Source organism: Gymnogyps californianus, chromosome 1, assembly GCF_018139145.2.
Source record: "Gymnogyps californianus isolate 813 chromosome 1, ASM1813914v2, whole genome shotgun sequence".
Lineage (NCBI taxonomy): Eukaryota > Metazoa > Chordata > Aves > Accipitriformes > Cathartidae > Gymnogyps > Gymnogyps californianus.
In genome coordinates, this window is record NC_059471.1 from 186,951,883 (window position 1) to 186,968,494 (window position 16,612).

The 16,612-nt window shown below is 36.4% G+C and overlaps 1 protein-coding gene across 27 annotated transcripts in view; it reads right to left on the reverse strand.

Annotated features, from left to right (window-relative positions):
* Nucleotides 1–712: 712 nt before the first annotated feature.
* NRCAM (neuronal cell adhesion molecule) overlaps nucleotides 713–16,612 on the reverse strand; it is a 74,137-nt gene continuing 58,237 nt past the window's right edge. For 25 of the 27 annotated variants that reach the window (XM_050911613.1, XM_050911779.1, XM_050913168.1 and 22 more), the window contains 3 exons: nucleotides 16,424–16,555; nucleotides 13,136–13,214; nucleotides 713–3,284 (listed from right to left, as the gene is read on the reverse strand). In XM_050911613.1, the coding sequence (XP_050767570.1) occupies nucleotides 3,047–3,284; nucleotides 13,136–13,214; nucleotides 16,424–16,555 (449 nt within the window). In that variant the 3' untranslated portion in view covers nucleotides 713–3,046. The other 2 variants (XM_050912915.1, XM_050913485.1) reach the window with 2 other exon arrangements.

Here is a 16,612-nt window from a genome sequence, read left to right on the forward strand (position 1 = left end):
ATCGTATGAAATCTTTTGTCCCAACAAAGCCTAGGGAACTCAGACCCCTCTTTTCAGGAATTATTCTTTAATCAAAACAGAAACAGTTGTATTTCATATCTCCCAGTCAATGCACATTGCTGGAAAAATCAACAGATACCTGTACAGAAAAACAGGCAGCCCAATATCTGAAGGTGCCAGAACTGAGACTATGCAGATGACAGAAGCTGGAATAGCCAGGGCTTTCCAATTACACACAGGAGGGCTGACCGAACGGCTTCTGACTCAGTGATAAAATCCCTCTTTCAAGCATCATGGCCAAACATCAACTTTCTGGTGTATCTCCTGAAGCACCTGTATCTCTTGGAATCCACGGCTCTCCTGCAGTCTTCTCTGCAGAGCGGCTGCCCTCCTGCCCAGTCTGTTTCCATTCATACACAGAATAGACAAGATAGGAAAAGAGCATTGCAATGGATTTTGTGTACTGTAAAAGATGTTATTTAGTATTTCCTCACTTCATGTACTGTTTAAAAACAAGACGCCCAGAATTTTCTATGTCAGACAATTCCTTTAGGACACAAAATCCTGATTTGGGATCCTATCTGAGGGCTCTTAATTTTGAATAAACATTCTTATTTTCTCTTACTCACTCTTGCAGGCATGGAACATGACTGTTTCGGTTTTTTTTCTTTGCAGAAATATGACTACATAAAGCATCCATGGAAGTAAAATGTAAATAGCAGAAGATTTCAATGGGAAATGGTTAGACAAATTCACATTTTTTCAAATGGTAGCATGTAAAGATATGCAACTTTCTGTAAATAATTCGACTGCAGTACATAAAGTCCTATAACATCATGGGAACAACTTCTGCCAAAGTTGTTTCACGCTTTTTTCTACTTTGAATTCTTAATTACATGGTGAATCACATGTGATTTTTACTGCTAGTGTAAACAGAACAAACAGTGAAATTTTAAAACCACATTTATTTTTAATACAAAATCTGTTGCACTATTACAGAAGTGAGCCTGTATGTTTACCCCCACATGCACAGATAATTCAGCATCTACAATTAAATAAGAGTAAAATTATATTTCTCTTTTACCAAAACCATTGGCAAATCTTATTAAGAAATGTTCTCTTTGTGCTTTGTAATCAAGTGTTTGTAGAATTCATCTCTTATTTCGGTTCCCATTAAGAAAACTGATCAATGGAAAGCTCAAAGGTGCGGAAGAAGCTTATAACAGCTAGCTTACATTTGTGATTACTTCAGTTGTGCTTTACCTACAATATATACATGAAAGCTGCGAGGCGTACTATGGTCTAATGTAATGCACTGGCAAAAGCTCTGAATGGTTCAATTAGGAATCTGCAGTAAATAGTTCACTATTTCGTTTTCACTGCAAAAAAAAAATATATTTAAGTAGATGCTTTAAAATACCATGCACACCATTGGCTATAGTACTTCTTATACAGTACAACATAAGCTTTCTTGTTTTATTTGTCTGTAACACCTAGAAGCATATAGCATCTACGCTTTAAGTGTATTTACAAATTCAACAAAGTATCTACATATAAAAAGCTTACTTAAAATTAAACTTGATGCAAGTTATGAAAAACCAATTTATTGGCAAATGAAACTGAGCATTCCTTCAACCATAGGTTGTTATAAAAATTTATATCTGGAGGTAAACATTTGATTGATATAGTATGCGAGAAAATAATTTTGTAACCGATAATGGTAATCCTTTACCACTAAACCGTATTAGCACTTGTCAGATTGAGTTCTGTGGTTCCAAGCGGTAACCCCCGCACTGCTTCAGGGTGTAGGTAATTACAAAGCTGCCACACCGATCAGGCCGGGACACAGAGGGAAACGCACTCTCGCTGGTGTAGTCGGCTGGTTTGGTGTTTTAACGATTTATTTTACAAGAGCTTACACCTTGCTGTGTTCGTAAAGAATTTAATTCTGGTTGTGTTTTGGTTTGGGGTTTTTTTTTAATCTTCTAAGGCCATGAAAACATGTTGTGCTGTAACTGCCTAGAAAGCATTTGTTTTATTTTTAAAGGAAAAGAAATCATACTCTTCTTTGTGTAATTTAAAATATTTAAAACCTTCCATTTTTAGCACAACAGTTTCATAACACTTTTTTTTCTTCACATTTTCACTTTATTTGGCAATGATAGTAGTCCGCTAATCACAGTTTACTGCACCAACTGATTTAGTAGTACAGCGCATTATGGAATGCATATTGTATAAAGGCACTGAATGTATTTTGCCCTGTGTTTTCTGGAATATTTTCTCTCATTTTTAAAGTTTTTCTTTCAGTGACTGTACAAATTCCAAAATGCATTGCAATGCGTATCTTTTATGCCCTAAAATCAATTCAATGTGTTTTGATGTAAAAATAGAACACTGTACTGCTGTAATACTTGATAGATTAAAAAGGCTATAAAGTAATAGGAGCAAAGAGCAGATAATAGGGTCTCATTAAGCATCAGCAAATGCAAGTGTCATACTTAAATCATTTAGCAATTATATACTGTACATACTGTTCCTAACTGTCTTGCAAAAAGACATATGATAGCTAGACATTAAGTCACCAATTTCACAACAATGTCCACAAAGACATTGAAGTTCTATATAATACTACTATAACACTCTGACAATGAAAACGGAATTCATATCCAGGGATTCAGCTGAGGACTGCATAACAAATTGTCAAACCATGGTTTTATAGTGTACACGAGATTATCTGTGAATTGTGTAGCATTTTTTTTCCATGCATTATACTGTATTTTCAACAGGAAACAAAATTACAAGTCGATGTTATTGTTTGTGTCAGTTCCTTTTAAAAAAAGTAAAAATACCCAAGTTTTGAACAAAATTTCATACTAACATACCACTTAATGTGTCATTATGCTGTATAACTGTATTGACCTGCATATTCTCATAGCATAAACATCTTGTGGTGAGGAGCTCCGTTACCTGCATGTTCATAGTATGAGAAGGAGGATGTACAAGTGCTTTAAACAAACTGAAGAGACAAGGGGATCGAGTTCTGTGGTTACACAAATGAATTCATGGCATTTACAGGAGAAGGAGCCTCAGAGCTTTCATTTCCTTCTGCAGGTTCTTTCTCTTTTTTACCACTATATTGTCCAATAAAGGAGCCATCCTCATTGAACTGACCGTTTACACCTTCTCCATAGTCAACTAAACTATCATCACTGTCTTCTTTTTTCACAGTTCTGTCTGAAGGTGTCCGGCTTCCTTTTTTTAGAGGTTTATGGTCCTCTGCATCACTGGAGACACAAACAAACAAACAAAAGGAATTAACTGATGTATTATATACTAAGACAAAATCAGCCATGCATGCAGAGTTTAAAAAAAGCATGTGTGCAGCCCTATAATCCTTTAGTAAACCCACATCACATTGTAGAGACAAATCAACATGATGCAGTTGACATGAATACATGGTGTAGGAATGGTTTAAACAGAGAATGTCTTCAGTGGAGGGAGGGGATTTGTGGTTTCTTTTTCTTTTTTTTTTCTTTTTTCCCCCCATCGTGCATGACTTTTCAATGATAAGACCTTTGCCCTTGGCTTGGAAGCAATTTAGATGCCACTGCAAGCATTAAAAAGTGGGTTGTAAAGTTATGGAAAAAAAAAATTTATTTGTTCTCCAAAGTAACAAGCTTATGATGTGCTGTGAAGTTAGTCTGTTAAACTTCTTAATTTCTTTGACTCCTTGAACATGAATGGAGAATGAATTTGGTTAAATGAAATATACTGATTTTCTTTACTAGTATAAAGAAAATAAAAGTGCTGCATTTCAAATAATTTGTTACATAATGCAGGCCAGACTTGCAATTTTCAACCTTACCTTTCAAGAGACCTACATATTCCATTAAAAGGGTGCAGAAGAAACAAATGAAAATAGCCTAAGAAGAAAAGCAAAGTCCATATCCTGATAGTGATCAGTATTTTATCAATAATAATTTGCTCTTAAAATTGCTAAAACATTTACTGTATACAGGTAAAGCAACAATTTAGCTTACAGTAGCTACAGTTGAGCAGTTAAGAGCATGCTTAGTTTTTTTTCATTACTTATCAGATCAATGTCCTTATCCTAATCCATAACTGATAACATGTTCTGACAGTGATGATGGTGATTTGGAGGACAACAGAAACAGGAAAGGAAAGAAAGGCAGGGAGGACAGATCCCTGTAGGAAAGCACTGTGGTCTTTCCCTTGTCAGTGGAAAAGCTGCAGCACCATCAGCATCCCCAAATAAATGTGCAGCTGTGGTAAGCTTGTATTTCATGAAATAGATGTAGTTGGGCTCTTTTCAGAATCCTTTACACTGCACTTCAGTTTCAAGATGAAGATTTCGGCAGCAGCTCTAACGCATTTCCAGTTAAAACCCACTATTGCCAGCTGCACTTTTGGGTGCAATTATTTACCTTGTCTTAAACAGAACATGTGACTTTATTTGCATATAGGGTACAAAAGAGTAAGTGGGTCTTGTTTTTTTATTTAAAGACTCCCAGCTTATGGAAAATATAAAGAAACATGTATAGAATATCAAGGAAATAAAAAATATTTACAATATCCACAATATTAGGCTGAATATATATTCAGCAAATTATTTTAACTGTGTAATTCCTAAAAATAAATACCTTAGTTCTTTCAATAATTATATTTTCTATTTTTTTTCTAATTAGTATCTTTGAACACTCAGAGAAACCATATATATAGAGCATATACAAGGTCACACAGATTATATCGTTAGCTAACAAATGCCCTGTTGAGAAACATTTCACTATTGCTAGAAAACCATTATACCAATTTTCCATCAAGCTGCTTTTCCTCATCTCATCACCTTTTTTGGCTTTGGAAGACTCTAAGTTATCACATTCTAAAACAAGTACACCTCTAATATGCATACACTTACAGAAAAAGCATACCAGAGATTTTATCCTTCTATGCATACACAAGAGAGAAGTGGTAGGAATATCTATCTTATTAACATGTAAGAAAACCTTCATGTTTAAAATACACAAAGGCAAAAACTCTAAACTTGACTGCATCAGTCTTGACTTTGTTTTTAGTTATTGCTGTGTACATGGCATGAGGATAAATATCGTATCATCGATCTTCTGTGCTCACTGATACTGCAAACATATAGGCTAGTAACATTTAAAAGAATGCTACTCCAAAACATCAAGCATCCAGCAGCAAAGCGCAAATGTTTATAACACTGCAAACACAAGCAGATTACAAAGATTTTACTGAAGAGAATTCATTTTGGAAGGACCCTGTATTCGAAAGGTTGAAGACAGAATTGAGTATTTAAAAATCACACACAATGTAGTTTCTCCATTGCCCTCATCAGAGAGCGTTAGAGTCATTAAAACAGGCTGTTCAAGCCAAATGAAGACCAGACCCTCACTTTGAAGTAGTAACCGGTCCTACTCCCAAAGGATTACCTGCAGTGGCTAATGCCTTCTGGGTAATACCATTTAGTAAAGAACACTGCGCATGTGGTTTGCTGTTTAATTTTAGGTGAATAACTTCATAATTGCTTACACCGTAATATGTAGGAATGAAAATAAATTAAAATTGCATTTGTACCATATTCCAACTGGTCAAGAAACTGTGCAAATATTCTGAAGTGTGACCCTATCCAGTGTAATTCACTAGGCTGGAATATAGAGTAAGTAAATAATACACCATCACTGTATTATTATATGCATATAAAATATCCACATTTTTGTGTTTAATCCAATAAAAAGCTCGATTTTCGTTTGTAAGTTAGATAAATCTGGGTATGGGAACTTCTGCTTTGTGTTGCGCGTAGGGTTTTCTTGTTTGTATTTTTGTAAACAAAGTTTATTTATAAGCCAAACAATGAAGAAATACTTACACAGTTGGTTGCATTGTGCCTGTGGTTTTTCTATATTTTAGTAAGGATGCGGATTCTACTGTCTGTGTAATTAAAAACAAACAAACAAAACTGCAGATTTACCCAGGAGTGTACCTGCACAGAGGTGGGCGCTGGCGTGAGAGCACAGTTACAGCAGATGCAAAAATCAAATCTGAACCTGGGGATTCCCTCCCTTTTTGCGCTATACAAGTCCAGAAAGAGGTTCTGCCAAGACTCTGGCAGTGGAAAAAACAAGTGGGATTATCCAGGGTGCTTTCCACTCCTTGTTCAGGAAAAGGAAACATATGCCATGGTACCACTTACTCTTTATCAAACTGGATTATGGCTCTTGTATTAGATGAATACAATGTTTTGGATGGAAGGGAAAGAAATCGAGGAAGAAAGAGGAAAAAAAAACCAAGCAGGAGAGAGAGGGGAAAAAAGTGAAGAAATCAATGTTTTGGAAAGCACTTTTGTTAACCTCGGGGAGCAAAAGAGAGAAGGGACCCTGGGGCTCTGGGGAAATGAATGTATTTGCTGTTTCCTGCCAAGAAACAAACTGCAAAAGCCGCTGAATTGCACTGTGAATATGGATGCCCAAAGAGCTATAGAACACTTTAGGCTGTAGAATATATAATATTATATTGCAAAAACATGCTAAAGCCATAGATTTTGGTACAGTATCTGCAAGATTTGCTAATCTTGCTTACGATTGTTCATAAAACTATTCCAAAATGCAACCAGGATATATAATAATTTCTTTTAGTTTTTATTTGTGGTTTTGCTTGCTGACTTTTATACTTAACTAGTGTAATATTGTGAAATAAAAAATAAAGTGCAAACAGAGTTGACTAAAATTACAGTGGAAAACTGAAGAAGTTTTGGAAAAGTGTCATGTATGCAATGCATACAATTAATAGTGAGACCTGGGAGGGAACAAAACAAGAGGTGAGAATGGGTATGAATTGTGTATTTAGATCAGATAGCCATGAAAGTTAAGTGTAGTGATACCTTTACTATTTGTTGTCTTATAAATCAATTCCATAGTAGTAGTTTTTTAAGGACAAAAGTTTCTCAATGAAGACTGATATGTACCAGTCATTTTGATAAGTACTGACATGTACCACACACATTTCTTGCCCTTTTAGTAAGAACAGTGTTTAATATTAAAGCATACTCTAAAAGCATGATTTAAATATTTTTCATGAATGATTGCTAATATATGAATACATGTTTCTTGTTCTTCTTAGTTTAATGAAACACATATCTAACTTGCAGCTAATGATTAAGAAGTACGGAGGTGACAATAACATGTGTAAGTGCAAAGTACAAATTTATTTTTTAAAAAAAAGTACTTCCATTTCACAAGCTCATCAGTTATCGAAAGAAATATGTACCTTGAAATCTCCTTTCTTCTTTCAACTTTTCAATTTTTCTTCCTTAGATATGGGTACATGCAGCAACCAGTCAGAATGGGGAAGACAGTTTTACGATGCCTCTGCAGTCCAGCAGGCAACTAGTTCCCACTAAACTTTGCCACATTCATGGACATGCAAAAAGACTCAATATATGGTTAGCAATGTACTACTTTTCCTCATAACACAACTGTCAGATGAAAGGCAACACAAAACAAACAAAATGGGTAAAGCATTCTGGGCTATCGGATGCAGAAGATGAAAACTGTTGGCAGTAAATTCCTTCTCCTGTGCCCTCAGGTCAACAGCCCAGAAATGTTTAAGTATAAGCAGTGACGTAAAGCCACACGAGTACCTTATACTATGGCTTCCCTGCATGCTCCAGGAAAACCTCTGCCCCAATACCTAACAGGTTTCTGCTCATGCTACTAAACTGATAGGACTGTGCAGACGAAAAATGCTTTCCCTAGACACTTACGTACCTGTATCAATCCAGACTTCAAAACATTTTACTGTCTCTTACCTAGCTAAGACATAAGCACATCTGTATTAGTTTTCTGAGTAGTTTTTCTTTAGCATCTCTGTAATACTCAATCTTCAATCCTGGCAGAAGCTGGAAAAACTGGGAGATTAAGCTCTGGCTTTAAATGGCAATGGGTTGAAAAAACTGTTGTTAGTCAAAGAACCTGACTCACTCCTTGTGAAAATTCTAAAGAAAAATCTGCTTGACAGAAATTCAACCGACTTTCCACCTTTGCTATTTCTGGTGGAAAATTATACAAAGGGAAATCAAAGCACTGATTTAAAAAGTAGTGACACATGTTCAAGAATTAAAATAAGAACCATCAAAGAAAGCACGTATGCGTAAATGAGGACACTATAAGACCACTGCCAAATCTAATCGGACTATTCAAAGACAAGAATTCTTCAGGCAGTCCACTGACATCATCTCTTGTGCTAGAAGGGACTAAGCTTAGAATTACGGTGCTGAGGCACAAATCATTGCTAGGTCCCCCTGGAAACACACCTAAGCTGCAATAAAACTTGAATAACTACAGGAGAAAAAAATACTATTATAGTTACAAACTATATTCTCATTGTTAATCAACCCAGAACAAGAAGGAAGAGTAATATATTATCTAGCAATCTCAGAACTCTCCACCAACCATTTCCAGAAAGTCTCTCATAGCATATCCAAGAATTTCTAGGAAAAATATCGTGTGTGTCAAAATGTTGAAGAAAAGAGGCAAAATAATTCAACAAAATGTGCAAACATCCTGCGTTACCACACTAGCAGTCCTACTACTGTAGTTGCCTTGTCCTGTTTGATCTTCCTAAGAACATTCTGCAGACTGCAATGAGATGCTAGACTTTCCTACTTCCTGTATAGTTAACGAAGAAATGCATGCTTGCAGTCTCTCCCTACCCATGAATCCACAGGTCTGTAGATACCATAACTTCTTAATTTCTCTTGATTTACGGCCCAGGATGGAAATTTAGGCTGATTTATACATCTACACTGACCTGAACAGGAGCTCTAGATAGTCTTTAATTTTAATTTAAATAAACATACATTTGTGATACTTCTTGTATTTCTTGCAGTTCCTTGGTGTAAGCATTGACTGTCCACAATTTACTATCTCAGTCTCCTACAACTCAGGAAACCACTGGGATTGTAGTGCAGTTTGCTAGAGAGGCACTGTTTTCCCTTATTATGTAAAAGTGCCGGTATGCCTCCAGTCACAGGAACGTAGTGTACCCAGTCATTCTGTGGTTCCTGAAACACCTGCGTTTCCTAAAGCATTACTTCCTTCCTTAGATCGATACGGCAGGAAAATCCGATGTTGGCTGGTTCTGCAGAAAGTATGCTCTTAGATGAAGTTGAAGAGTGCAAAACTTCAAACAAGTCCAAGCCATCCCAAGAATACTGGGAAGCCTAGAAGTTGAATGTGACAAAAATCTCCCCTAAAATTGAGAGCTATGACTTCTCTAGAATATCTTAATTAGTCATTAAGATTTAAGTAATTTAATAATTTAAATCTTATTTTGAACCAACTAATTTTCTAAGCATTGGGCTTACTTGTCCAGAAATATTCAAGTCTGTTCAGTATAAATTTCCAAGTCTTTCACTCTTCCTAGTTCCTGAGAAAGGAGGAAGCAAGTCTATGTTCTTAGAAAGTTCCTCTTGAAGGTCTGGTCTCTCTCTGAAAGTGTGATGTCTTTTTGTACTTGGCATGAAATGATTGAGAGACCTTATACTTTCCCTTCCCTCCTTTAAACTTCGGAGGAGAACGAAAGGAGCTCAGACACTTGTGAGGATAAGAAAATGAAGAGCTTCCAACAGAGCTCTTTTTTTTCAGCTGATGTAAGGAGTGTTTGTGTTCTGAGAAATCCTTCATGATCTGGACCAAGGATTCACCAAATAGCTTGCCACCTGTGTATGGTAAAGACAGCAGTTTACATTTTAGATCTAGCGATGAGGTCCAAGGACGTAGCCATATAGCTCTCCAGGCTACAGTGAGGCATGCTATACTTTTAACAGTGAGTCTAAGAGAATCCTCAGCTGCATCATGGATAAAATTAGCTGCAATTTTACACAGCCTGCGTTTCCTCTGCATGGCACCAGATGGGACCCATTTCTTTTTGAATCTGGCTCGTTCTTCCTCTAACCATATTAGTAATGCTCTAGAAGCATAAGTGCAGTAGATAGACACTCCAAGCTGGGCTGCAACTAGCTTGAAAGATCTTTTAATTGCTTCCTCAACCTTTCTATCAGTAGGATCTTTAGGAAGAGCATCCATCTTAGCAGGCACTGATAGTACAGAATCACCAGTAACCAATGCTCTGTCTACCTGAGGCAAGGTCCCCCACAAAGCAGCTTTATCCACTGGAAAAGGATAGAGCTTACGTAGGACTGCTGGGGCTTCATGCTTTGCCTCAGGATTACGCCAAATTCTACAGACAAGATCTTCCACTGCTGAATGGATAGGAAGTGCATTATCTACCTTGCCTTCTTCAGAGGCGGCAGGCAGTTCTTCTGAAGCACATTCAGATTTGGAAGATTTTAGCATTAACACTCTCTTTATGTGCTTGAACAGATAATTCTGATTCTCCATGTCAAACTTACGCAGAGGATCTGGTCCTTCTTGGTCTTCTGTGGGGCATTCAGATGACACCTCCCCATCTTCAGGGGATGACTCAACGTCCAAGGCCTTGTCAGCCTCAGATTTCTCCTTCTCAGAAGCTGTCTGATCTTTTAAACTGTCCATATGGTCAGGCTCAAAAGTTTGGGAACTGCTCCCAGTTGCTTCTAGAGGAACTACTGGAACTTCTGTAACTGGTACCCTGGGATGCTTTACTGAATGGGACCTAGCGTGTGCCACAGACGTTATACTTTGTCTGGCTGCTGTCAAAGCATCCTTTAAGACAGTAGCTAGCTCAGGCAAAATTACAGATTTCATTAATGAATTCTTTTCAGATTCAGAGAAGTGAGTAGCAGTAGAAGGTCTTACCTTCCTGTGGTAGGAGCTCTGAGTGTCTTCTGAATCTGAGTTGTAGTCTGGGGTCTGGCTGAACCAGTGCTGGAGAGAAGATGCTGCCTTGCCAGTGAGCCACGCATTGAGTTGCAGCTGAGGGGTTGCTGGAAAGGGGATGGCTGTCCTGCCTGAGAATCTGAGCCCTCCTCCGACCCCATTATCTGTTGCTCGGAAGCATGATGTCTAGAGCCATGCCTGTACTTCCATTCGTCTGACCTCTTTTCCTCTTGGCAGAGGGAAGCAGAGACAGAACTAACCCTTGTAAGCTCTGAAGACTGCCTAGCCCTCCTCCTGGTGTAGGAGGTCTCTGATCTGGTGCTGGAGTATTGATCCCCTGACCTTCTGAAGAAGTTGGATCTGTCAGATCTCACACACTTTGCTTTTGTAAAGACAGGGTCTGCTTCAGGAGAATTGGCACAGCTACCTTTTCTTTTCTTTTCCTTGTCCAGTTTCTTTCCTGTCCAAGCAGACATGGACCTGAAGTGATGAAAAAAGTTCAAAATACTCGAATTCCTAGATCTTTCAAAAATTACTTTTTTTTTCAGAGGAAACCCTATACCCTTTTTCCTCAAAGAAGCACTGCATCATGACCAGTGCCATGTGAGGCAGACAAACTGGGAACTGATTGACTGCAATGATGCTGGGCTGCAGAGAGGGTGCCAAGATATCTTCTGTAATCTGACTGGTTGCTGCTGCTGCCCTGTCTCTAAGGAAAAAAGAGGAAAGCCCAATATAGACTAATTACACAGAAATACATTTGAGAAAGGAGTTTTTGCATGGTAAATAGGATGAGCTCTTTCGTGTAAACAAGTCTGAAAGCTTGGCATGCATCTGTCCATATTCACCAGACATGAGGTGGATAAATGCATTATAAAATAATTTAGTAAAGCACTAGATGATTCTGTAGATTAACTCAAGCCACTTAATTATGGAGACATAAATTCAAATCTTGCTACAGGTCACACATGAAAGCAGACTTGAATAGTCTTATTCTAGGCCTGAGAAAACATGTATTGAGGTCATATCATTTGCATAATTCTGTATGAAGGTCAGTTTCTGCTGCTGAAAGTTCCAAGTAGTGAAAAACAGAGGAGCAATAAAGGAGAATGCAAACTGGACTGCCTAGGAAAACTTGTACAGTACTTATTTACCTCTGCTTCCAAACATTGCTTCACACTTCCCTTTTTATCAGCTGAATGTAATTAATCCATATGCACTTAATGCTTCAATAAAATACTATTCTGAACTCATTAACCTAAGAGCAGAATATTTTATTTTTTTTAAATCGAGGAAGAATAAACAGAAACTGCTCTTTGGCATTCAGAACTGTAAATCTATTCCAGTCAGATCAAGACGCACATTTCCCTTATATGAAGAAGCTATGGCAACAGAGTAGATCCTTCTTGAAAAAACTGATTTTTCTATGTACATTTGTAAATGTCACATCTTCAGAATAATGAAGGACTTTTACAATGCTTTTGACACAGGAATGCACTACAAAATCTTTATAACACCCATGTAAAATATAATGGTATTGACATATTTAGAAAATAATAACATTATTTCCTGTACTAATCAAAAAATGACAAATAAAATGTTGCTTATTTAATAAGCTATACTCATAATTGTTATATGAACAGACTTGCCAAGGCATGCTTTTTGTGATGCCAGGAGATTCAGCTAGCCTACATTTACAATAAAGGAATGAGAGCTGTGTTGCATGCTTTGAAGCTGCTTGCTATGTATCTTGTACTGAAATACATGAAAGGGAGATTTGTTTTTTCTTGTAGGACATTCCTTCACCTCTGTGTATAACATCACTTCCTTGTTACTGGATTAGGTGTTAGTACTGGCAGACATTTTAAATGCATTTTTTTTCCAGTCAACGTAACACAAGATTGTCTTTATTAGGCTTCAATTAGAAATGTATTTTCAAAAACCATAATGCTAAATGTGCCCTAACTGAAAGGACACTGTATCTGGTATTTTAACTATCTGAAAAATGGGTTTGTAAATAAAGATTCCTCACTTTGAAACAATTGTGTGTGAAGCTGGATTTCACCTTGCATTAGTGAATGGCTTATTCTAAGCTCGGATGTTTAATTTTTTTTCTAATGGTGTGGTTGAAATGCTATCCATAGTTCTATACAACACTGAATACAGAATCTTCATCAACATGGAAAAAAGTTGTTAGTTTTGAATTAATAAATGTGATATTATATACAGTACATGTGTGATATGAACAGTGAACATGACAAACCACATCAGTTCCTCACCTGTATTCACCAAATGTTCCATCATCTTCCTTCATAGGTTGTATTTCTGGATCAGCATGTGCATCCTCCTTTTCCTTCACTAAAATATTTGAAATAGTAATTTTTATCATGAAACTACAAGACAAGAAACCCTAAGACCTTAATTTCTCAAACTGATCACATTTGGCAGGAACGTGGTTTGAATAAAAATAATTTTTTGAACTGGGGCCTTAGGCTGTTACATTTTTTCTTTTGAAGGAAAAGATCTGTTAATTACAGAATTACAGAATTATAGAATTTTATTTTCATTCAAGTACAAAATACTGTATGTCATTCTGCATTAGTAAAACTTTTTTCCTTTCATTTCTAGCACTAAAGAGAAAGTTTGTTAAAAATCCTACTAAAATACTTTCTTTACTTATGTTATTAATAGAGGTATTGTTTATTGAAATCTGAATAATTTAGCTTTACTTTCCATGCTCTGTATTTCCTCTTGATATTCCTCTCATACTGATTGATAAAACTGAATCAGATTCACTTGTGTTCACTGTCGGTTTGCACACTTTCTGCTTTCATTTCATGCACTAAGACTCCAGGGAATTTTAAATAGTATTTTAAGAATTATTAATATTGGAAAAAATAGGCATGGTCTGTTAATTTCTTCTTTTCTATAACATGATCAAAAGCAAAGCAAAACCACCTACACTGCAACCTATATTTAACAGAATTGTATCTCTTGCACGTCTTTGTTATAGGTTTAGGCATCATTCACTGGTGGGAATAAACCCATGCATGTAACTTGTCCCTATAAAAAAACTATGTAGCACTGTGTCCTTTGACACAGAAACCCGCTAGCACCTGAGAAGACAGATGTTTATAGAAGACATATATTCCTATAAGTTAAGATTGTTGACAGAGTCAAATAATATACTGACTTCTAGAATTATCTTTATAGTTCTTCCCTTTGCCTTTTAATTTCTGTTTTTCTGGCTACTGCTCAAATCTTTCCGTTGTTAAGCAGATACAGTTATATAATCCAATATACAATCTCTTCTCTTTTACTCTGGTAATTTCCACACTTAATTTGTACATCATTAGTTTATTTGCTGTTATTTAAGATGATATGAATCATTCCTGACAGTATTTTCTAAGTCTATAATTACAATAATGCATAACACCTTGAAATGTATCTGGCTGCTATAATTTCATGCTGAAATAATTTATTACTTTTTTCAAACCATAGGCAATCTCAAGATGACATGCTAAAATGACGTCAAAAAAGAGTTAATAACTTTGTGCTTTGCATTTGTCACTATCTGTGGAACAGTACATTTGCAATGACACAAGAGATACAATTAGCTTTAGAGTCACTGCTATAAACAAGAGTACATACTGAATCTGGAAATCTTGTATACAGTCAAGGTCTACCTTTATATATATGTGTGTGTATATGCATATGTATGTGTGCATTAAAAAATTCATACATCTAGTAATTCTGCAGAAGCAGAGAAAAGAAGGGCATAGCAAGGATCTCCACAAAGTAATGACAACCTTAGCATCCAACTGCCTTCTATGCTTTTACTCAAACTGTGTTTTACCCTCTTCTAGATGGTGGCTCACTCCAAGCCCTCCCCACTCTTCGCAGTTTCATCACTTCACTTGTTTCATTCTCTTAATTTTCCTTCTCTTTTCTCAATTCTCTCCACTAAGAGTCACTCTTCCTATAACCTCTGTAATTTCATTTTCTCTTTAAAAAATCGAAATATTAGGAAAAAACCTCAGACGATGTCTTCAGCCTGTCATTCAACTCTATATAACACTGTGTTCCTTAATCATCAGTCTTTTCTTCATGGGCATAGGTGGTTGGGACAGAAGCTTCTCTTACTTAATTTTTGCTGTCACTACAAATCTTTGCTCTCTCCCTAAAACAATTAAACAGATTGGGCAGAGTAGGATTCTTGTACTTAATATGGTGATTTTATCTTCTTATAAAAATAATCTGCTATGCTAAGTTCAGCTATAAAAGATTTGCCTATGAAGAGGAAAAGTTTTTAGTTCACTGACACTAGTTTTCAGAAGTGCACTGATCAAAACAAGCGGGAGAAATTAAAACACAGTATGGAGTATTTTTTCTTTTTATACTTTTGTAAGTGCATCCATCTTTTGTCATGTCCAAATTAACAATATGAACTTCAAGAAGCTTCAGTTGACTTTAAATAAGCATTCTAGAGTCTGGATATTTATATAATTTCCAAACTTTTGGAGTCTGTAATATAGAACAGAATTTTGTCATGCAATCAAGATTTTACATGAAACTTAGCAACTGTACTTTCTATTGTACCTAGAAGAGGAAAAAGAAAAATCAAATTATCCTTTGATGCCCACTTGAAGTTCATGCACATCCAGTCATACCTCAACAGCTGCTCTGACATCCTATCAGGCAGTACTATGCAAACTGGTTGTCACTACCCTTTTCGAGAGAGCTTTAGTCTATGGACTTACTACATAAACAGAAATGTAAGACTGGGGAATATGCACACATACATACATACACACATATATGCCTTTTCTAGTATGTACACCCAGAGGAATGAGAGTTTTGAAAGAAGACGTACACTGTATAGTTCTAATTTTTAATTGCAAATTATAAAATATACTTGGCCATTCCTAGCCCTAATACTAAATAAAAAAACCCCAAAACTAAAAAGAAACACTGTTGTAAAGAAAAAACTTATAGAAGAAAAAACAGCCTAACTGAAGGATGGGAACTTCAAATTTAGCTGCAAAAATGCAGAGGCTGAAGATAACACAGATTCTGAGAAGGAGGGTAATGTATTTGAGACAAAATAACGTATGAAGGGATTTGTCCTATGAAATGCATTCCCAGTACTTTAAAGTAACATGGTGGCTATGATCTGGTATATGTTTCCACGCTTTCTGACCAGATATATTCTAACTCAGCTCATTTTAGTGGGTTAAACCCATCTGCATTAGACTTCAGAAGGTGGAGTGTGCAGTACTGGTGGGAGGACCAAGTATCTCAAACAAAGCTCAACGCTCTCTAGAGAGGTAATGTAGTAACATGACCCTCCAGGAATGAAGGAGATACTTTTCTTATGCTTAAATGGATTGAGGTTTTCTACCAATAGGCAGATTGCTCCTGACAAGCCTACCAAATGATAAGACTGATTTACCATCTACACAACGTAAATGTAAACCAGCAGCAAATGTAATTTCTCCAGTAAACCTGAGATCTGTCTTAATGGATTGCCAGTAGATTATTTTTACTCTCATTGTTATATATCATACCTGGATATTTGCCACCCTTATTCCTCCTTATGAAGCAAACAATGAGTAAAATCAAGATCAGAAGAGCAACAGCACACATAAGACCAATGAACCATCCTTGAGTAGCGATGTCTACCTGCCGACTTGCCATTGCTAGAGAATAAAAGAAAAATGAGATGTTTTGCTGCATTTAAATGCTATGCTAATTCA